Source organism: Cryptomeria japonica, chromosome 2 (assembly GCF_030272615.1).
Source record: "Cryptomeria japonica chromosome 2, Sugi_1.0, whole genome shotgun sequence".
In the NCBI taxonomy this organism is placed as follows: Eukaryota; Viridiplantae; Streptophyta; class Pinopsida; order Cupressales; family Cupressaceae; genus Cryptomeria; species Cryptomeria japonica.
Window position 1 is genome coordinate 450,955,065 of NC_081406.1, and position 21,726 is coordinate 450,976,790.

The 21,726-nt window shown below is 36.2% G+C and overlaps 1 protein-coding gene across 1 annotated transcript in view; it reads right to left on the reverse strand.

Moving 5' to 3' along the window:
• The window catches only part of LOC131031613 (photosynthetic NDH subunit of subcomplex B 5, chloroplastic), a 56,892-nt gene extending 38,895 nt beyond the window's left edge, over window positions 1-17,997 (reverse strand). Inside the window, exons 1-2 of the mRNA XM_057962776.2 lie at window positions 17,703-17,997; window positions 17,557-17,614 (exon numbers count right to left, since the gene is read on the reverse strand). Coding sequence (XP_057818759.1) covers window positions 17,557-17,614; window positions 17,703-17,924 — 280 coding nt within the window. The 5' untranslated portion in view covers window positions 17,925-17,997. The remainder of the gene's footprint in view (window positions 1-17,556; window positions 17,615-17,702) is intronic.
• Window positions 17,998-21,726: the final 3,729 nt, after the last annotated feature.

Here is a 21,726-nt window from a genome sequence, read left to right on the forward strand (position 1 = left end):
CCAAAGTCCGCAATGCATTGGAGGTAGTCAAAACTCTGCCCTATTTTGAAAACCTTCCTAAAGTCCACCATGTTGGAGAGGTGCCTAAGGTCTGCTCAAGGAGACCTTCCTAAAGTCTACCTTGGTAAAGAGAACATGAAGAGGGAGCACAAAACTCCTCCCTATGCCTTGCTTGAGGTAGCACCAAAGTCCACCCTCCTTGATAGACCAGAAGTCCGCCCATGATGGTCCTTCCTAAACTCCGCCCAAGGAAGAGAGCCTTCAAAACTCTGCCCAAGATGCAATGATGGGGATGATCAAAGTCCGCCATGTTGGAGAGACTTCAAAAGTCCGCCCCCTTGATGATGTATTGAAACTCCGCCCTCAAGGAGACCTCCCTAAAGTTCGCCATGCCTTGTGGAGTGGAAAAATTCTGCCTTGGAAGGCTTCAAAACTCTGCCCTATACCATGAGAAGGTAGTGAAAAGTCCGCCTTTGGTGATATTTTCAAAACTCTGCCATGTCTTGAGAGAGCTCCAAAGTCTGCCCAAACTTGATAGAGAAAATGGTAAAGTCATAAAAGTCTGCCATGCATGGTGAGAAGGAGAAAGGCCACCCATGAAGAGAGCCTCCTAAAGTCCGCCCAAGCATGAAATTGAAGGCAAGCAAACATGAAGTTGAACACTAAAAACTCCGCCCTACTCTTGAAAGTCAAACAAAGTCAACAAGAAGCCAAGTGATGTCATCAAATCTTCCTAAAAATCAAACTTCTAATCAGTTTAGAAAGTTGGAAAAAGAGATTTTCAAAGATCGACGAGTTGGGAAATCAAAATGGAAGCTCGAAATTGAAATCAGAAAGAAGACATTTGTAGATCAAGATGATTTTTAGACTGAGTTCCAAATTAGAAACTTTTTGGAAAATGCTAATTTATAAGCCTAATTCGAATTTATGGACTAAATACAATTTAGAAACTTGTACAAGTAGAAGATTTTTGAACTAAAAGAGATGACAACACAACTCAAAATTGGATGAGAAACTTTCCCAAGATTTAAGTTGAATTTAGAAACATGAGTTGGATGTTTTTTTTGTGTGTTTCTAATTATGAAATCAACTTCATTACAAATGCATCCTTTGTAACTTCATTCTTACACCAAGAAGTTCGAATTTCCTTAACAAGCTAAGGAAAACATTAAGAAGTATTTGCAGATTGAAGTTCATTGGGAGAAAATCTTGATAGTGCTTGCAGTTGGGCAAGCTTCTTGACAAAGAATTCACATATTTTGGAGTAGAACCAGCTGGTATACGGCAGAGTTGTTAATTTTTCTGAGTTTTCTGAGAAACTTCTAAGCCTTAGTCCAATTCATTCGAAGGTGAAGTTGAATTCAAAATGCAAATTGGTTGCATTTTTTGAGTTTTCCAGAGTCATTGAAAGTAATTTTAGTGGATCTATTCGAATTTTTAGTAAAGGAAAATCATTTTATTGGCTAAGTAAAAGGAGAGTTATGAAGTTATAACACTTGGTGTCGGATTGCAATCATAATTATCCTTAGGATTGAAAAGTTTACATGTGAAAATCCATTGTTTGTGGCTAAGTATGAAAATAAAATAAAGTCTCCAAACACTTAGCCATTCGTAGCCTCTATTTTCTTCAATTCACGAACCAATTTCTAACTTAAGCTTCATTTTTACTTGCAGATTTTAAGCACGATGAAATTTCAAGTGGACAAAGATGCTCCTCTCGAGTCAAGGATGACTTCGAAATGGAAGAATGTTAGTGACACTAACCTCGGGCACATCAATCTGAGGGAGTTCAAGAAACGGATGTTTGGTTTGGACATCCTCGTGCCTACCACAACCGCGCGAAAGACGATGAAGAGTGGCATCGTGCATGCTATTGATTTTCTCCCCACCATGCAATACACTGAATTAGTAGCTAAATGTGCTAGGCATGACAACCCTGCCAGTAGGGATATTGTTGCGCCAGATGGGAGAGTATTGGCAAACATCAGGGATGAGGTCATCAGAGAAGCCTTCAGAATTCTAGAGTATCATAATGTCATGTACGTGACCAAAGATGAAGTTGATCGCATGTATCAAGACCAGTTGGAGGATTATGATGCCATCGTCAATCATTCTTGGCTGGATAAGCCAAGTAAAGGTGCCTCCAAACTACAGAGGAAGAGCTTGGTGAGAGCCTACTTCAAGGAAGATATTGGAGATATGATCGTCCTGTTGAACAAGATAATGGGGAATCCTCAAGGTGCTTCGTTTGAGCCCTGGATGTATTATTTTATAAATGAAATAATGAACGGAGTGAAGATGATAGACTGGACTCAAATGATAAGTGACAACTTGGATAGCCAGCTAAAGAATCTAGAAGCAAATAGGACCTTCTTCTTGAGCTCGTACCTGTTCTATTCCCTGGCTAGAACCTACAGATACAGAGGCCTCACCTGCAGAGGGGAAGTGGGAAAGAAAGAAAACCAGTTTCAAGTTTACGACTATTATCCCCAGCTTCACATGGAAGAAAAGTTCCATTTCAAGAGGGTGAATGACACATTTCTCATGCACATCACACAGACGTTGCAAGGTGGACTACATCAGAGACCCTCTCAAGAGTCTATGGACTTCATTGGTAGATTCGAATATTGGTATATCCAATACCCAAAGTTCACTTACATTAGAATTCAAGGGTTTATCGGATCTCCCTATAAGCTTCCATCTTACCCTACCAACTAAGTTGTGCTAATCGAGGTTGTGAGGCAATTGGAGGGATATATGGCAATTCAAAGAGATAAGCAGAAGAAGGAAGGAACCTCCTCTCTCATGACTGGGAATGGACTGGAAACGTGTCTGTCATCACAAGCTGATGCCACTACTGAGAAGGAGCTGACTTGGTAACCCTTTTATTAGTACAAGGCGAGGAAGAATTTTTATTTGTTCCACAAAATAAAAAGGATCAAAGGGATGACATTTGAGCACAGAGCTGATTTAGAAGATTATTGGGCTAACGCAGCTGATAGTTTCGAGATCAAGAAGAGATTTTGGTCAAGGATTCCCTTGAGCATGGTAAGAGCAATGGAGGTGTTTAGAGTTGTTGACCAAGTAGAAGACAACCTTGAGCTTCAATAGCCAGGCTTTGAAAAGATGAAGAATGAACCACTAGCCTTGATAGATTGGTTAGAGGGAGAAAAATCAGATTTGGCAGACCTCATGAGGTCAGTGGTCGAGTATTCTAAATGGTGGGCCTCTGAAAGGATGAAACCATTGAAGTCTAAAGGTGTGGCCCTGACCTATGACTTGATGGGAGTAGATGACTCTCTATCCTCCAACCCTTGTATCTCTGCATGCAATGCTCGAAATCCAGAGAGTGTTGGGTCCCGGAAGAGGAAGGAATTAGTTGGAAGTTTTGGAAATGCCATAGGAAAGAAGGTTGTAGGGGAGAGACGAGAGTCCAGCGAAGGTCATTCCATCCTGAGTGTCGCATCTGTCGTGCCTGATCAGAATGCAGTTGAGGAGCAGGAGATGGACATATATATGGTAAATAATGAAGTCCTTCTCCTTCAATTGAGGAAATAATGAAAGCAGTTGTCCAAAGTCCAGACAGAGAAAATTTTAAATGCAGCTACAGAAGTTGAAATGCTTGCATCTCCAGTAGTCTTCTTGGATGGTATAGCTACTAGACCAGGAGGGATAGATGATGGGTTCGATCAGAATATCGTAGAGCTAAGGTCCCTAAGGAAGCCCATTCTGAAGAGATCACAACAACATTTCTGGAGAAGGTGAATGAGCCAGTCATAGTCAAGCCACCAAAGCCAGCCAAAAAGTTCTCTTTGATTCAAAGGGATAGTGCAGGGTTCAGGACAGTTCAGATAGTTGTGCCAAAGGAAGGAAAAACTTGGGACAATATTGCCCCAAAGGATTATAAGATAACCACTATAGAGTTGGGTAAGCCTACCCAGGACCAAGAAGTCCAGTACTTTGATGACTCTTGTAACGCCCTCAAGGCGAGTTTAGCTCAAGAGAGAGAGAAGAGAAAGAAGGTTGAGGAAGAAAACCAACAGTGGAGGAAGTATGCTCTCCATCTTACTAAGCCACTCAACCATGAGATATCGGTCACCCCTCCATAGCCTCTTCAGCAAGTCAATGAAGGATTACGAGGATATGAAGGGCACATTCACCCAGGCCAAGGAGTGGATTTCAGATGCTTCAGCATGTGCTGATATACTTGTGGAAAATTTAGTATTAGCACATGAGTCGGCTTCTTCGTTGGTCAGCTGTATCTAGGACCTAGCTGCAAATTGGGAAGATCTGGAGGAAATTCAAGATGAAATACTTCCACATCTAAAGGTTATCTGAGGCTTATCGAAGAGAAGTTTGGTAGATGCAGGTGTCATACAAGTTGGGGATAGGTATGACTTTAACACCTGGTATTATGCTTTGGTCACCCGGATTGAAGTTTTGAAGAAATTCGAGACTAAGTGCTTTGAGACAAAGGAGAGTGTCAAGGAAATTTTGAGCAAGGTGTTTCATGTTGCGTCATAGATCTAGAAGAAAGAGAGTATAAGGGAGAAGCATTTGCAGGTAGAAAACCTAAGAGCCAGGATTCAATCGAGCTTCTTCAAAGACTCGAGGATGATTGACAAGGGCGATCTTTCAAGGATTACAAATTTTCTCTTCATCGATGAGAACTTTTTTGCCCAAGTAGTTGAGTGGGAAAGCATCCTCGCCACATGTACTGATGATGTGGACATCATCGATTCCAGATTAGCAGCTTGCCAAGTGTCACTATGGAGGAGGTCAGGCTTATCATGTCCAAGTACATCGAATCTGTGAAAGGGGAAACTGGACGCTCACCTCAGTAAGAATAGTAGTTGTGCCACATGCCACTTTCTCACTCTTTCAAACTAATAGAGTTTTGGGAAATTTGTAGCTTTTAATCTGGGTCCTTGATCACTGTTTGATCTCGGTCATTCATAGATTTTTTGAAAAACTATATAAGGCTACCTCCTCTCATTTGGAGGGTGTGAGGTTTTTGACATATTGTTGCGTGAAGGTCATTTTTGAAAAATATATTGCATGTGCACTTTCTCTTAAGGCTTTGTAATCCCTATTGTTTGAATGATTAGCATGGTTTCAATTTCCTCAACACTTTAGTTAAAATTAATTTAGATTTGCTTTCATGATATTAGAATTGAATGAAGGATTTTATAAGTGTTAATTGATGGTGTATCTCCGCTCATACTTTTGGTGAATGGATGATTTCGATTTCACTGTGAAAAGTTAGTCTGAGCCCATCCTCTATGCATCCCAACATCTCGATCATAAGCACAACCCATTGAATATTGCACCGACTTTGTGTAGTTGTCCTTAGTGTGGCGAAGCAAAGTTTGGTTTCTTGAGAGCACCCAATTGATACCATCTCCAGAGTTCGTAGGATTAGATTAGCCTTCTCAAACCCTATCTCTTTTCTCCTTTTTGAAAGTCTAAATCCCAGAAAATCTAAAAAAGGAAAGAGCCTAAAATTGCTAAATCCGTCTAAGTCCAACAGTTCAAAGACATTTGTTAACGTAAGTCCCCCTTGAGATTTTCATAATACACGACCCAAGAAGCTATTTCACTAAAGTCGCTTGTTCGCACATATAGACCTTGGAATCAGTAGTGATTTTTCAGGAGAGCATAGAATGCCTTCGAGTATCCTATTCTAATGTTTGGTAGATGATAAAATAAACACCAACATTGAAGAGTTTGCATGATATTTTAGTCTTTTGACCATGAATGCATAGAAAGTTGACTGCTTTTGCTTTGAATGTTTTGCAATATGGACTTTCTATTGAGACCCTTCCTAGTTGGACATTTGATCAACCAATCGCTTTCTGCAATGTTTCTTCATATGACCAAGTTTACCAAAATAACTTCATATTCTTTTAAGTATCATTAGATTTTCCTTGTCCTTTCTTATGGATGTACTTGTCTTTTCCTTTGCCTTTGTCCTTGGTTATAAAGGCCTATTCCACACATATTGAATCACTAATGCTACTACTTCTTCCATCTCTCATGTTGTAAGAGTTTGTTGCACAAATCATCAAATTTGAGGCCAACATTTGTAGAGGTGATGTTTACTGTTTTTATGAAATGCTCATATTGTTAGTATAATTGGTGAACAACTCAAAGGGGGGGTGAATCAGTTGTTAACAGATTACAACTTTAAATCCACAATACAGCCTTAAACAAATCAAGTACTAGTAAAACACATACAGATGCCGGTAGGAATAGATACTGGTAAACAATACAACTTAACAATTAACCAGATAATCAATGCAAAGCAATGATACCACATAACACCATGATTTATATGTGGAAAACTCGGAAAGGGAAAAACCATAGTGGGAAGCCTACCCACATTCAGATGATACTTTAGCAGAAAGTGTGTTATAATGAGGGGCCTGCACTTGCAGGAAGGCACACTGCCTAGAATGTACTGATCATTACAAAAGAGTCTCACTGACTGTAGAGAGGCTACAACCATCTCAATATAAATGGACAACAATCCAATAGAGTGAACTGCCAGAAAAGGCATCTACCATGCCTGATTACAGTCCCAGTTAAGCTCAATGCCAGAGGACTAAATCCTCTTCTGAATCCAATTCGATCACCAATGATCGACCAACTCCTCTGCCTGAATGATATTACAATATTCACACATTACATTCCTTGACCATGACCTTTCCAATAACCATGATACTCTACAAAGAGTTTCTACCACTTATTTATACAAACCCTAAGGCCTAAACCAATTAGGTCGGCCACCTAAAAGATATTACAAAAAGATCATTACATAATTTCATATTACAATGATATGTCATGTCGGCTTAAGACCAAAACAATAATAACAAATCCATAAATCCTCTCGAAACATCCCAGTAACGTGGAGTACACGTTAGCATGATACCGATCCATAACCTAGATAGGTACCAGACCTATTCTGGGTCCATCACGCCAAAGCAATGTCTTCAAGCAGTTGAAGCGTGATCAAAGAACATCTTCAGTATCCTGAAATCCATGAAGAAGCTGCACCAACACCAATTATGCATCATGTCATGATTCCTCAATGAAAGCTTTGCCGATAAATCCTTAAGCAATGTCGGTAAGGGTTTACCAGAGTGTATGATAGCATCTGATTACCAAGCCAATACCAACTGACCAAAACATGCTCATGGAGCATATAACACATGAAATCAAATATACTTCACTGATCCAAACATGTCGTAAGTGTCCAACAGATAGTCTCTTTTGCCGATAACACTAGATCTCCTACCAGTAACCAAAACTTGTCTGTCGGTAACCAACCATAACAGCTAGTGTTAACATCAATACAACACATAATCAATTCATCCATTATGCCAACAATCTCCCCCTTTGGCATTGATGGCAATACTAGATCTGAAAAACATATAAGCACCAAGAAATACCAAACAAGTCTCCCCCTGTGAATGATTTTTCACATTACTATCACACCCCCTTTGACATCAATGCAAGAAATCTGACAAAAATATCAAAGAAATGATATAAACCTCTAAAACTGTCTCCTGATTCCATTTGTCTCACAATAACTGTTAAATTCATGAGAAGTGAACTCACCTCCATGATCTGATCTTAGACATTTGATTTTCAATCCAGTTTCAATTTCAACCTTCGCTTTAAAGATCTTGAATTTATCAAAAGCTTCAAACTTCTCCCTTAGAAAAGTCACCCACATCATTCTAGAATAGTCATCAATAATCAGCATAAAATACCTATCACCTTGAAAGCTTCTAGTCCTTGCTAGACCACAAGTCAGTATGAATCAAATCAAGTACATCATTAGATTTATCATGTATGCTCTTGAAAAAACTTCTGACTTGCTTACCCAATTGACATTCCTTACATACCAGATTATGAGGCTTCATAATCTTAGGTATATCTCTAACTGCCTTAGATGAACTGATCTTAACAATACAATCAAAATTAACATGACACAACCTCTTATGCCATAACCAACTCTCATCAATATGAGCAATCAAACGTGTCTTATTACCAGTGTTCAAGCGAAAGATATTACTTCATGTCTGAATACCAGTTGCAATCTCCAAACCAGTCTTGTTTATGATTTTGCATTTTCTATCTTTAAACTGAAGTTGAAACCCTTATCAACCAATTGACCAACACTCAAAAGATTATGCTTTAAACCATCTACATAATAGACATTATCAGTATTATGCTTGTCATCCAAATAAATAATACCTCTAACTTTGATCATACATGCCTTGTCATCTCCAAATCTGACTTGACTACCATTGTATTCTTGCAAGGACAAAAATTTCCCTTTATCTCCAGTCATATGATGTGAGCATCCACTATCAATTACCCATTCATCCTTATCTTCAACTTTTGCTGCCAGGGCCTTTTCTTCATTTTTGATAACAGGTTCTGGTTCATCTTCTTTTAAAGCATAGAACACCCATTCTTCTCCATTTCCAGATCCACTAGCAGAGTCTTCTGTCGGTTCATCCCCAAAGTCATTAGTTACTCTTTCCTCATCTGCTATGTAGCATTGTTTACTTTTCTTCAATCTATATCTGTTCTGGTTAGGCTTAAAATATTTCTTAACTCTTTCTTCAAACCTTGCATTCCTTTCAGGTCATCTAGATGCAAAATGAACAATCTTATTACATGCAAAACATTTAAAAGATGTTTTTCCTTCATACTTACTTCCAGTTGGTCCTTTAGGTATTCTTCTAGCAAATAAGGCTTCAAGTTGCTCAAGTTCTTCATCTTCTTTCCTTGTGTCTTTCAATTCTTTTGCATATAGGGCTTTCCAATCACTTTTGTCGGATGATGATGATGATGATGATGATGATGATGATGATGATGATGATGCATGAAAATCAGATTCGGACTTTACAACTCCAGAAGATCCAAATTCTTCAAGCTCAAAAGCAGATAACTTTCCAATCAGAATGTCTATGTTAACTGAAGTGATTACCATTGTTCTTAACTCATTAATTGCAATAGCCTTCATCTTGTAAGCCAGTGGAAAGGCTCTCAAGACTTTGGAAACTATTTCATCTTCACTTAGAAATTCTCTACAACATTGAATTCCCATAACAATCTCATTTACTCTTTCCATAAACACAACAATTCTTTCATTGTCTTCCATTTTTAAGTTTTCAAATCTTACCAGTAACCATCAAGTTTAGCAATTTTGACAGTAGGATCACCTTTATTCAAAGTTTGCAATTCGTCCCACATAACCTTAGCCGATGATTTATCAGTCAATCCGATGATCTGCTGATCAGTAAGTGCACACAAGAGGGCTTCTCTAGCTCTGCAATCATTTTCAATATTCTTATCCAAGTCTACAGGAGTAGGATTGCCATATGTCGGATCATAAGGTGTGTATCCTTTCTCAGTAATCTCCCAAATATCTTTTCCAAGACATCTAAGATGAGTCTCCATTCGAATTTTCCATATCCCATAATTTGTTCCATCAAGCTTAGGGATTTGTCTTTTGAAAATATTTGTCGGTGGATTAGAAGTGTTAGTTGTCATAGGATCTACCTCAAGGGATTAAGCTTCTGCAAAAGAGGACCAAAGCTCTGATACCAATTGTTAGAATAATCGGTGAACAACTAAGAGGGGGGGTGAATCAGTTGTTAACGGATTATAACTTTTAATCCACAATACAACCTTAAACAAATCAAGTACCGGTAAAACACATACAGATGCTGGTAGGAACAGATATCGGTAAACAATACAACTTAACAATTAACCAGATAATCAATGCAAAGAAACCATTCCACATAACACCATGATTTGTACGTGGAAAACCCGGAAAGGAAAAAACCATGATGGGAAGCCTACCCACAGTCAGATGATACTTCTGCAGAAAGTATGTGTTACAATGAGGGGCCTACACTTGCAGGAAGGCACACTGCCTAGAGCGTACTGCTCATTACAAAAGAGTCTCACTAACTACAAAGAGACTACGACCATCTCAAGATAAATGGACAACAATCCAATAGAGTGAACTGCCAAAAATAGCATCTACCATGCCTGATTACAGTCCCGGTTAAGCTCAATGTCGGAGGACTAAATCCCCTTCTGAATCCAATTCGATCACCAATGATCAATCAACTCCTTTGCATGAATGATATTACAATATTCACACATTACATTCCTTGACCATGACCTTTCCAATAACCATGATAATCTACAAAGAGTTTCTACCACTTATTTATACAAACCCTAAGGCCTAAACCAATTAGGTTGGACACCTAAAAGATATTACAATAAGATCATTACATAAATCCGTATTACAATGATATGCCATGTCGTCTTAATACCAAAACAATAATAACAAATCCATAAATCCTCTCGAAACATCCCGGTAACGTGTAGAGTACACGTTAGCATGATATCGGTCCATAACCTAGATAGGTACTAGGCCTATTCTGGGTCCATCATGCCAAAGCAATGTCTTCAAGAAATTGAAGTACGATCAAAGAATATCTTCAGCATCCTGAAATCCATGAAGAAGTTGCACCAACACCAATTATGCATCATGTCATGATTCCTCAATGAAAGCTCTGTCAGTAAAGCCTTAAACCAGTGTCGGTAAGGGTTTACCAGAGTGTATGATAGCATTTGATTACCAATCCAAATACCAACTGACCAAAACATGCTCATGGAGCATATAACACATGTACTTCATTGATCCAAACATGCCGGAAGTGTCCAACAGACAGTCTCTTCTGCCAGTAATACTAGATCTCCTACCGGTAACCAAAACTTGTCTATCGGTAACCAACCATAATAGCTAGTGTTGACGTCAATGGCAAAACATCAATGCAACACATAATCAATTCATCCATTATGCCAACACATATGACCATGGTAATATTTTCAGTGTTATGAAAACCATATCTTCTTCTTCCATCTTGCGACCAATGACCTTCAATTGATCATGAATGTCTTTGATTTTCATCTAATGATCATGCAAAGACATTTTATCATACATCATTATCAAGAACATGTTTTTGAGGAAAAAGGCCCTTTTATTTGACGTTTCATGGAGAGATTTCAAGTGAGTCCAAATTTTTGTAGAGGTCTTGCCAAAGGGAAACTTCAGAAGCATTTTATCTATGAAATATAGCTTGATGAGTATAACAGCTTCATGATTACACTCATCAAATTTGTTCTGGTCTTTACCTACAACTGTTAGATGAGTGTATGTACTAAGGACAATCTAGTCAAGGCACCTATACTCGAAGATTATGAGTATCTATTGTTTCTAGGGGTTACAATTTGTACCATTGAACCTCTAATTGCCTTCCAACATAATATTGGGCAATGAAGCCATCCATCTTGCTATTCGAGGTCACAAAAAACAAGGTAATTTACAGTTTTGAGTGAAACCCTTCAATTTTTTTTGATAAAAAAATATTGAGGCTAAAAACACAATTTTTTTAAAAATCAAAAAAAGATTCTGCAAAAATTAAAACACCCACGATTTTTGAAAACCCACGTGATTTGCAGAAGAAAACTTATGCAATTTGCAAAAGAAAACTCATGATTTTTTAAAAACTATGTGATTTGCATAATAAAACCTACAATTTTTTACAACATGTAATTTGTAGAAGAAAACCCACAATTTTTTAAAACCCATATGATTTTCCACAAAAAGAGCTCACAATTTCCTATTAACAAATTGTTCAAAAACTTCTAAAAACCTTTCACGAAGCTTTTAAGTAAAAAGAACCATGATTTTTCTTAAAAATAAATTTGCCAAAAACTTTTAGAAACAGTACCTCTACTCTCATACCAGAAAATGAGAATGTTTCTAAATCCCATCCTAATGACATAATCGAACGTTAAACTAAATATAAAAATATTGTTTTAATATTTTCTAGAGGAGCTACAAATGCGATATAGCAATAGTGTATTAGATAATTTACTTCAACCTATTAGCGAAACTATGACAACCAATATAGGTTAAAGAATATTTGTAACAAGTTCAAATATAAAGGAGAACTTGACTGAGTTATTTCATAGTAGTCTCAAGGATCACATCCAACATGAGATACACATGTTATTGTATCTAATTCTTTTATCATGACTCATAGGGTAGAGGAATTTTTTTTGGCTTCCATAAGGTAGGAGTTTGGTAGAATAAGAGATGGGAGATTCCTAGTAGAACCATTCCTTAGACAAAAGGGTTATATTTTAACAATTATAGAAAATAAAGTTGAGGACATAAATGTGCTTCATTTTTATTCTATATTGAGGGAGAAGATAGATAAGAACTATTAGAGGTCATTAATGAGCTAGAAGAGCGAAAAAGAAATATCAAACCAACTATGGTCATGCACTTTCATGTTTTGGCACAAACTCTCAAGGTAGCAAGTTTCTTGAGAAAAGAGAACATGAAAATGATGATTGACTCAATAAGCACTCACAACTTCATCAACAAGAAGTTAGTTCTAACTTGAATCAATTTATATATCTAGCCCTATAATTGCAATTCATGGTTGCAATAGGGTTACAACTAGTTGATTAAGGAAATATCATAAGATTAAACTTTCCATAGGAGAATACTAACTAGATTTCCATATCTTTGATATCTCCATAGGTGCAATAGATACATTATTTTGGGAGTCCAATTGATTACTACATTGGAAAAAATTAAGATGAACTTCTAGGATCTATTCATGTGTTTTTACTTAGAGGATAGGATAGTCAAATTGAGAGGGTTGTAGGAAAAGTCTCCACTATAAGTAAGCTCTTATCATAAGTAAAAGATGCTTATTTATGAGGTAGATGGGTTTGTGACCCACTTATTCATTAGAAGTACAATATTTAATGGTTCCTACACCACTAAATTCGTAAGAAATTGTTATTAGATATTTAATAATGTTTAGAGATATGTCAAAAGGATTGCCTCACAAAAGAGCTCACCGTCATGTCATTCAACTAGTACCAAGGAGACAACAACCCAAAATTAGACCTTACAAGTAACCATATGTATAGAAAAGTGTCAAGAAGATGGTACAAGAGATAATAGATGCAAGTATCATAAGGAATAGTTAGAGTGCATATTCCTCTCTGGTAGGAATGCTACAAAAGAAATATGACACCTAGTGGATGTGTACCAATTACAAAGAGCTCAATAGCTACACCATATAAAAATAAGTTTCCAATTCTAGTAATTGATCATTTGGTAGATGAGATAAATGGTGCTATTTATTTTACCAAACTTTATCTTTATTATGTTTATCATGAAATAGAAATTCGAGATGAGGATATACATAAGACAAATTTCCAAACACACAAGGGCCACTATGAATTTTTTGCGATGTCTTTTGGGCTTACAAGTGCCCCATCTACATTTCTCAATTTTAAAATGAACTCCATCTTCAAGCAATTTCAACAAATGTTTTTGTTATTTCTGACATCTTAATATATATAAAAAGAACACTCGCAACATGTGAGTCAATTTTTTAACATTCTTGGATAGCTATTGGTTTTATGCTAAGCCATCCAAGTGTGTTATTAAAGTCAAAGAGATGTATACCTAGGTCATATTGTTTGATGTTAGGAAGTCAAGATGGATTCTCATAAGATCAAGGCCAAAGTAGAATAGAAAATGCTTAGAACACTAAAAAACCTATATGGTTTGTTAGGACTTATTAGTCACTATCATTGATTAGAAAAAAATATGGCAACATAGCAACACCACTCATAACTATATTAAAGAACTCTTTCTAATAGAAAATGAGACATCCATTAGAATTTTGAGAAGCTCAAGGAAGCCTTGCGCACAAATCTTGTTCTACCTACCCAGATTTTCTAAAACCTTGATTATGAAATGTGATGTTTCTAGGTCAAGCATAACAATAGGACTCATGCAAGAGGGAATAGTCTAGCATTTAAGAGTCACCAACACAAAAGTAAGAATTTGTTGAAGAGAATGAAATCATGGCTATCCTACATGAATTCAAACACAAGAGACCTTATTTAATAGGAAGGAATGTTTAAGGTAAAGACGGGTCATGATAATCTTGAATCCTTTTTGGAATAGGGTTTGTGATATGAAAAACAACATAAAATAGATCTTGAAGATGTTGGGACATGGCTTAGAGATCATTAAAAAAGAGGAAAAGAGAATGTTTCGGTTGATGCTCTAAGAGGGATGAACCCATAAAGTCACTAATATATGACGTCTTTCTAATGTGGGAAAATCGGGTGGATAAGGCATGAGATAGATGGGATAAGCTCATGGATTGTCAAATTCTCATTCAAAAAATACAACAAGATTATAGTAAGTTAGAAAAAATTACATGGAAAGGAGATGCTCTATGGTCCAAGGACATGTTGCACCTATGTAAGAACTCAATCCTTAAGCTTAAGGTTTTGCTAGAGTTCTATGCATGTGGGTGGGTATTTAGGCTTCTTAAACACATCATAGAGTCAAGCTATGATTTCGTTTGGGACAAGATAAATGGGGATGTCAAGATATTTATGGTAGAGTGCATGGCAGGCCAACAAGATAAAGCAAAGACATTAAGACTCTAGTTCTTTTGCAACTATTAAGTATCTATTCTAAGTTAGAGGTGGAAGAAGGTATCCATGGATTTCATCATTGGTTTACCCAAGTCCAAAAAAAAATTCATTATGGTTGTTGTGGATTGACTCACCAAATATACAAATTATTTTCCTTCATTGCACCTATTTATAATGAGTACAATAGAATAAGTGTTTATAGATGTCATTTAGGAGTTTTGTGGGACTCCAAAATTCATAAAAAGTATTCACGATCCTAGATCTACAAGTAATATTTGGATTCACTTAGTCTCGTGTTTAGGGGATCAACTTTCTCATAGCTCATCATATCATCCCCAATTAGATGGACAAGCTAAGGTGGTCAACAAGAGCTAAGAGGGATAGCTCTAATGCTTTGCTTCATATAAACAAGAAAGGTGGGTGCAATGGATACCATTGTTAGCAAACAAGAGGGTAGCATTGGTAAAATGGAGGTATGACACTTCATAAAAAAAATCTCTATTTTTTGTATTATATAGGTACCATTCACCATCCATTACCTCTAAATTGAAAGAACATCCAAAGGTTAGAGTAATTGAAGAACACGTCTAACATCAACAAGATGAACTCTCTAGTCTTAGGGATAGCTTGAAAATAATGCATAACATAACAAAATAACAAGCTAATAAGCACTACAATAGTCAGGATTTTTAATGTTGGAGATTGAATCTTATGATGACATCTATATAAGCAAAATTTCATTCGAACAATAGAAGAAAGATAACAAGATTTCACTTGAATAGTATGGCCCCTTATAAGGGTCTATAGATGATTGATAGTGTAGCATATGAATTGGAGTTATCTAGGTTAACAAAATGCATCTAGTCTTCCATGCCTCCTAGCTAAATGGTGATTAAGAATAGTTTCAATCTAGTCAGTGTTACCAAAGCTTAATGAGGCGGGTGGAATGATTTTGGAACTTAGCAAATCCTTCAAGTGTGCATTAAGAGGTTGTAGATGAAGATGCTTGTAGAGTATTTGATCAACCACACACATTTTGCTATCAAAGATGCTATGAGGGAAAATTAAGATTTCATACAAAAGCATCCACAATTGATTCACACTGAAGACAATGGTTCTCTGAGATGGGCATGCTATGTCCTTAAAACACACATATATTGCAAATTTTGTTCTTATTGAGACCTTTGGAGGATTTCTCCCTTCAAAATGACTTATTATTATCAACTATTATGAAGCATTTACAACTTACTATTTTTCTTTTATAAAAATAATTTTTTTAAAAAAGTTAAAAAGTTGCAACTAAATTAATTGAAATAGAAGCACACAATGTTGTGAGGGATTTAAACTCAATCTCTAATGTTGTGAGGGATTTAAACTCAATCTCTTGAAAGTGTCAATAGATGTGAGGGATTTAAACTCAATCTCTTGAAAGTATCAATAGATGTCAAATTATAGTTTTGCAAAGTGGTTGAAATTGATTAGAATTCAAAAGATATATGACACATGCTTACAGATAGTTTGTAGCAAGGGGATAACCTTAACATGAACATCCTGAGATTGATACACACTAAGGGTGACACAGACTAAGGGGGGTGATATAATGAGCTCTATTGACGCCCCCAAAAGTCTCCTTTCCCTAGTCCTTAGTGCATAGTAGTTTTCCTTTGGGCACAAAATGCTTATTCTCCTAGTCCTCAGATCACATAACTCTGGCCCTAAGCAGGCAGATAGTGCACTTAGACTATCCTGCTACTCGTTCTAAGATTTGTGGTAGGTTTGAATCTACCAAGCATGTCCTTTGGTTTTGCTGTAAAGCCTGAGTAGAATGGGAGGGATGACTCACTTCATAGCGACTTAACGTATACTGTTAATGTTGTGGAAGTCTACATTAAACAGATTAGCATGGCCAAGAAGATGATTTTGATAAAGCTTAGCATATGATAACAAATGAGATTCTGTAAAATTCTGAAAGAGATATAATAAAGTGTAATCTGCCAAGCTGCAATCAACATAGATTTCACTTGTACTGATATAATTGCTAAGATAGCTAACTTATCTCTAGAAAATAACAAATATATTAACAGACTGAGAAAGTGCCAACGGAGGTTGCTAACCTCAAATCAATAATGTATTTAAGGTTCAATCCACACTCCGTAAATATCAAGCCAGGCTAAGGGAGAGCTTAGGAATTCGGAGGATGAATCATCTAAATGGGTCCAAAACTTTGGTATCACCCAATCCATGTATTTTTAATATAGTACCTCAAAGGCATGCACTCACCCATCAGAGCTCATTAGAAAAAATATAGGTCACATGAAATAGGCTCAAAGGAGAAATAGATTATATAAGCCTGAGAGTTGCCATTAGTAGGCAGGGGCATCGATCGAGTGGAAGTAATCGCCAACAAGGAAAGTAGTGATTTCCGACAGACCCTCTGGCCACCTCTGGCAAGGACAAACAACGGGAGGGAAAATCTTCATAAATGTTTGTCCACTGGACCAGTCATAAGATGGGGGGAAAATCTTCAACAGTAATTTAAGATAATTACCCACATTCAACAAGTGGATGATCTGTCTTAAGGGTGTAGCAAACCGCAGATTGGACTGCTGCCCAGTTTGCATTTGCTGCAGACAGTGATTATTTAGCAGGGCACCTCTGTTTGAAGTGAGTTATCTATTAAATGATGGTCATTATCTCTGATGTGTTTGCATTTTCTACTCTTACTATGTCTTCTCAAAGTTAGTACTGTGCCATAACCCCGTTTTCTGGAACGCTTACTCCAATTTGGATCAAGTGACAGGAGGGTTTCTTTGTCTTGCTAGGGTAAATCAAAGAGGGTATTCAAACAGACAATTGGGTATTAATAAAAAAAAATTCTTTACCAGTTCGATGTTTAATAATTAACAAACCAGAAAATACCCTGAGATTAATGAGCTATTCATAAAAAAGGGAAACTGAATAGGACATTAGAAATACCATCGTCTCCTTCATGCCAGGTGTGAGCTCCATCAGCATATCCATAAGGGAAATCTTCCTGTAACCATGCCGCCCTATTAAAGTTACAAAGTAGAATAGTAATAAACAGAGAGATGGTGCATAAGGAAAAATATTATAAGTGCAACCTCAGAAACTCCAGGAGTGCGGTAATAGTCGATGGGTTCCTCCGATATATCAGGCTCAAATCCGCCAACATTAACAGCCCTCATTGGTGGCAAGCGCAATTGCCTTTCACCTTCAACAGTTACAACACATACAGGCCTTGGAATGCTTATCTTGTTACCACTGCAATTGCCAATTAGGGCAATGGGACTATGCTTGCTAACTACACCTGCAAATGCAGCCATGGCGGTAATGACCAATGTGAGGCCTGTGTCACAATATAAATTATCTCTTTTCAACTTAATATTGCTTTCTCTTTTTTGTCCTCGCTCTCTTTATCATCCTTTTGTGTGTGGACCTCAATAGCGCGTTAGTATTATCTAACCCAAGGCCTAATTAAACTATGGTATTTCAGTGCTAGCCATTTATATCACCTCCAAACTTGCACTTGAATGATAACATTAAGAAGTGGGTTCTATAATTTAAGATGTAATGGATAATAATTTGTCAATGTAGTTTTTCTAATTCATAAAAATAATTTATTTGTAGAAGAAATGTCAAAATGTAATATTAATATTCAAAAATATATATTGTAGAAATTTGGGAGAGGTTTAGTTTTGAATGTATTAATTTTTAATTTTTTATATTGGCTTTTAGAGTAAAAATTGATTTACTATTTTAAATTTGTTAAGAGATATTATTTTTCTTTCAAAAATGTTACATTTTAAATAGCTTCAAATTTTAGCATTTCAATAGTTGATGATTTTATTTATTAGATAAGCAAGAAAAGGATCATACATAAGAATGACTTCAACATGACTAGGGTCACCAAATCTAAAAAGGGAAAACACTTTGACAAGGAGTCATTATCCTACACTTTTAAAGATGTAATCCAAAACATCGCCAACAAATTTTTCCTTTTTAGATTTGGTGACCCTAGTCATGTTGAAGTCATTATTAAGCATGACCCTTGGTACATACATAACTTTGCTCATTTTTCACCTTGTATATTTAATGCATAAAATTGTATGGGCATACATGGCGATTTGATGATGATTTAACAATTCAACTCACAACCCACATAGCATGATAAAATCCCCTCTTACCCTCTTTGACCTTGATAGAAATGTTCACCTAGGCTCTAAGATTTTTCCTTACCATCATCTCATCCTTTAGACACTAAAAATGTTATTCTTAGCATTGACACGAATTTATCATTAATCAATCATTATGCCATACCATTTACTAAATATTCATCACATCTATCATATTTATTATAATTAATTATTTATTATTATTTATTATAATTAATTATTTATTATCATTTATTTATTATTAATTAATTATCATCAATTATCACTTATTAGTCCATTATTGCTATTTATTATTTTTTATATATTATCTATTTAATATGAGAGTTAAATATCCATTTTGAATGAATAATTTTTTTATTTTCACCTTACCAAACTCTAGCTTGAATTGGAAACTTCTTCTCGTTTTATCCATTTAATGAATTAAATGTGATGTAGAGCCCTACCCACACACCTAAGGACAAGCCTAAACAAGGTTAGACTTCTGACCCCTCAAATGATCACAAGGGTCCTGCAAGGAAGGACTCCACACCTTGAATGAAAACTACACACAAGTTCACTAGGCTTGGGCTTACTCAAGATGAGTAAATGCCTCAATACCTATCCTACACCATCCTATGATACACTGCTCCCAAGGGCTTAGGATTTGGTTTATTTATGGCCATTAGAAACCAGTCCAAGCATTGGGTTTAGGATTAGGTTCCAATTCCTTAGACCTCCTTTAGAAACCTACCTCCTAGGCTTGTAGCCCTATTTGGCGATAAAATGGATCTTAACTCCAAAATGTTCCACACACCCATACAAAAAAATTACCATTTCAAACACCCTTTTGGAATTTTTACTATTCCCCAAAATGGTTTGACTAGGTCTGCAATTAAAAGGTCTGATCCCTTTAGAGGCCAAGAGACCTAATAAGGGCAATTAGGCCTATTTTCCAAAGCAACTACCAAACAATGAATCCAAAATGGGCAACCAACTCTATGGTAATGTGGGGGATGGTGAGTAATCTTTAATTCCAGGGTTGCACACCTGGAATCCACCGCTATGACATTTTATGATGATTGTCCTAAATCTTGTCCTAGGTAATCACATAGAGATGCCTACCTAATTTTGCTCCTTTCTCCACACAACCAAGTTTACCCTACAAAAAAACATGAAATCTCTAAAGTACAAAGGCTTATCCTGCATCCCTCCAAAAGAAGAGTCTTCTAATGGACTAGAATGCAAGATAAGGCCATGTTTGTCCAAAACCCTCTCCAAACCCTCAATTTTTCGGGTTGCAGTCAGAAGAATGGAGGGTTCTCTCTACTCCGAAATAATTAGGACTTCAGACCACCACCAAAAAAATATATTTCACCCCTCTATCTACTCCATGGATTGTGGGATTCAAATCAATCTGTACATGCACATGCAACTCCTGCAAACTCAAAATTTCTGGGAAAATTGTAGTATTTTGTGTTTTATTGCTTCACAAACTCCAATCACAATAGAAGACACCTTGGGAATCATGTCCACAAATCTTATACAACTCTCCAATAGTTTCCTACCAAATTTGGAGTAGGTTGGAGCCATTGAAAGGCTTCCCCCAACCGTATTTCAAAAAGTTGCACTTTTGCACTCAAAAGTTGCATTTTACAAAAGTTGCAATTTTGCAATTTTTCACAAAATGTTGTCAAACTTGCTAAGGTTGGAATCCATATACATTGATCAACCAAACACTGATAAAACATTTCTAAAAACCTATCAAACACAAAACTAAACCATCTACTACCCCTATTGACCACATTGTCCCAATTGGCTTATCAAATTGCCTAATTGGTGACATGAGCTTACATGGTGGGGTTTATTGCATACATGAAGCACAAGACACACTAAGAGACTCTAATGATCCTAGTCTTCATCCTTAGGGTCATGATTTGAGTTTTGATGAGGTGCCCCTGCACCAAAATGATTCATAATTGTCTTCTCATTTATCTTGTTAATAAATTAAACATTTCATTATTATTCTTTAAAGAGTTTGAAATGATAATTTTCCAATTTCAATTGAGTTGAATCAAGAATCTATGTTTTCAATTTTATCCTCCTCCATCCATTTTATTTTATCCATTCAATTTTAAAATGTCCTCATCCTCTCATCATTTTGAATATCTCAAGACTTCATGTAAATGCACTTTATCAAAATCTGTATCAATAAATATAGTGTCATGCTATTGAGTTGCATCCATATTCCTAATTACCAAGTAGATGTAGCAAGATTGATATGAGGTTTGTAAGAAGTTGAAGTTTCATATTTATCATACTTTTGGTTTGTTTTGATGAATTCAATGTGAACATGCTAACTCGCTAACTAATTATGTTGTTTGCAAAAATTTTAGTATTTTTTTGTTTTGTGGCGTAGACACATAAATCTGTCCATTAATTAAATAAATATTTAATATTTATTTAATGCACTAATATTCTTCTATTAATTAAATTTACATTTAATTAATTCATTTCAACCTATTCTTCTAATCTAATTAATTAAATTTTATAAATTTATTTAAATTACTAACTATAGTCCAACTATTAAATAAATAAATTAAGACGTATTTAAATAAACTCAAAAGATCACATGCTCATTTAAATAAATTAAAACCCCATCCACTTGCATTCTCCTACAAATGCAAGTTGCATTCATTATTTTAAATAAAATAAATTATTTAATTAAAAGCTTATTTATCATCACCCACTTGCATGCCTAACCTTCTTCCAGCTTCTTCTAATCCCTTCCAAATTAGCCTAAACCCCCTTCTAATCACTTGCACAATCCTAAACCCAAATTAACCACCAACCCATCATCTCACGCATTTAAGACTTACAAAATCTTAAATACTTCCTTTCTTCATCAAGTTAACCCACATGGGTTTTGTCCCTTTGGTCAAAGTCTAACCATGGGTAAACCATGCACAAGATTTTA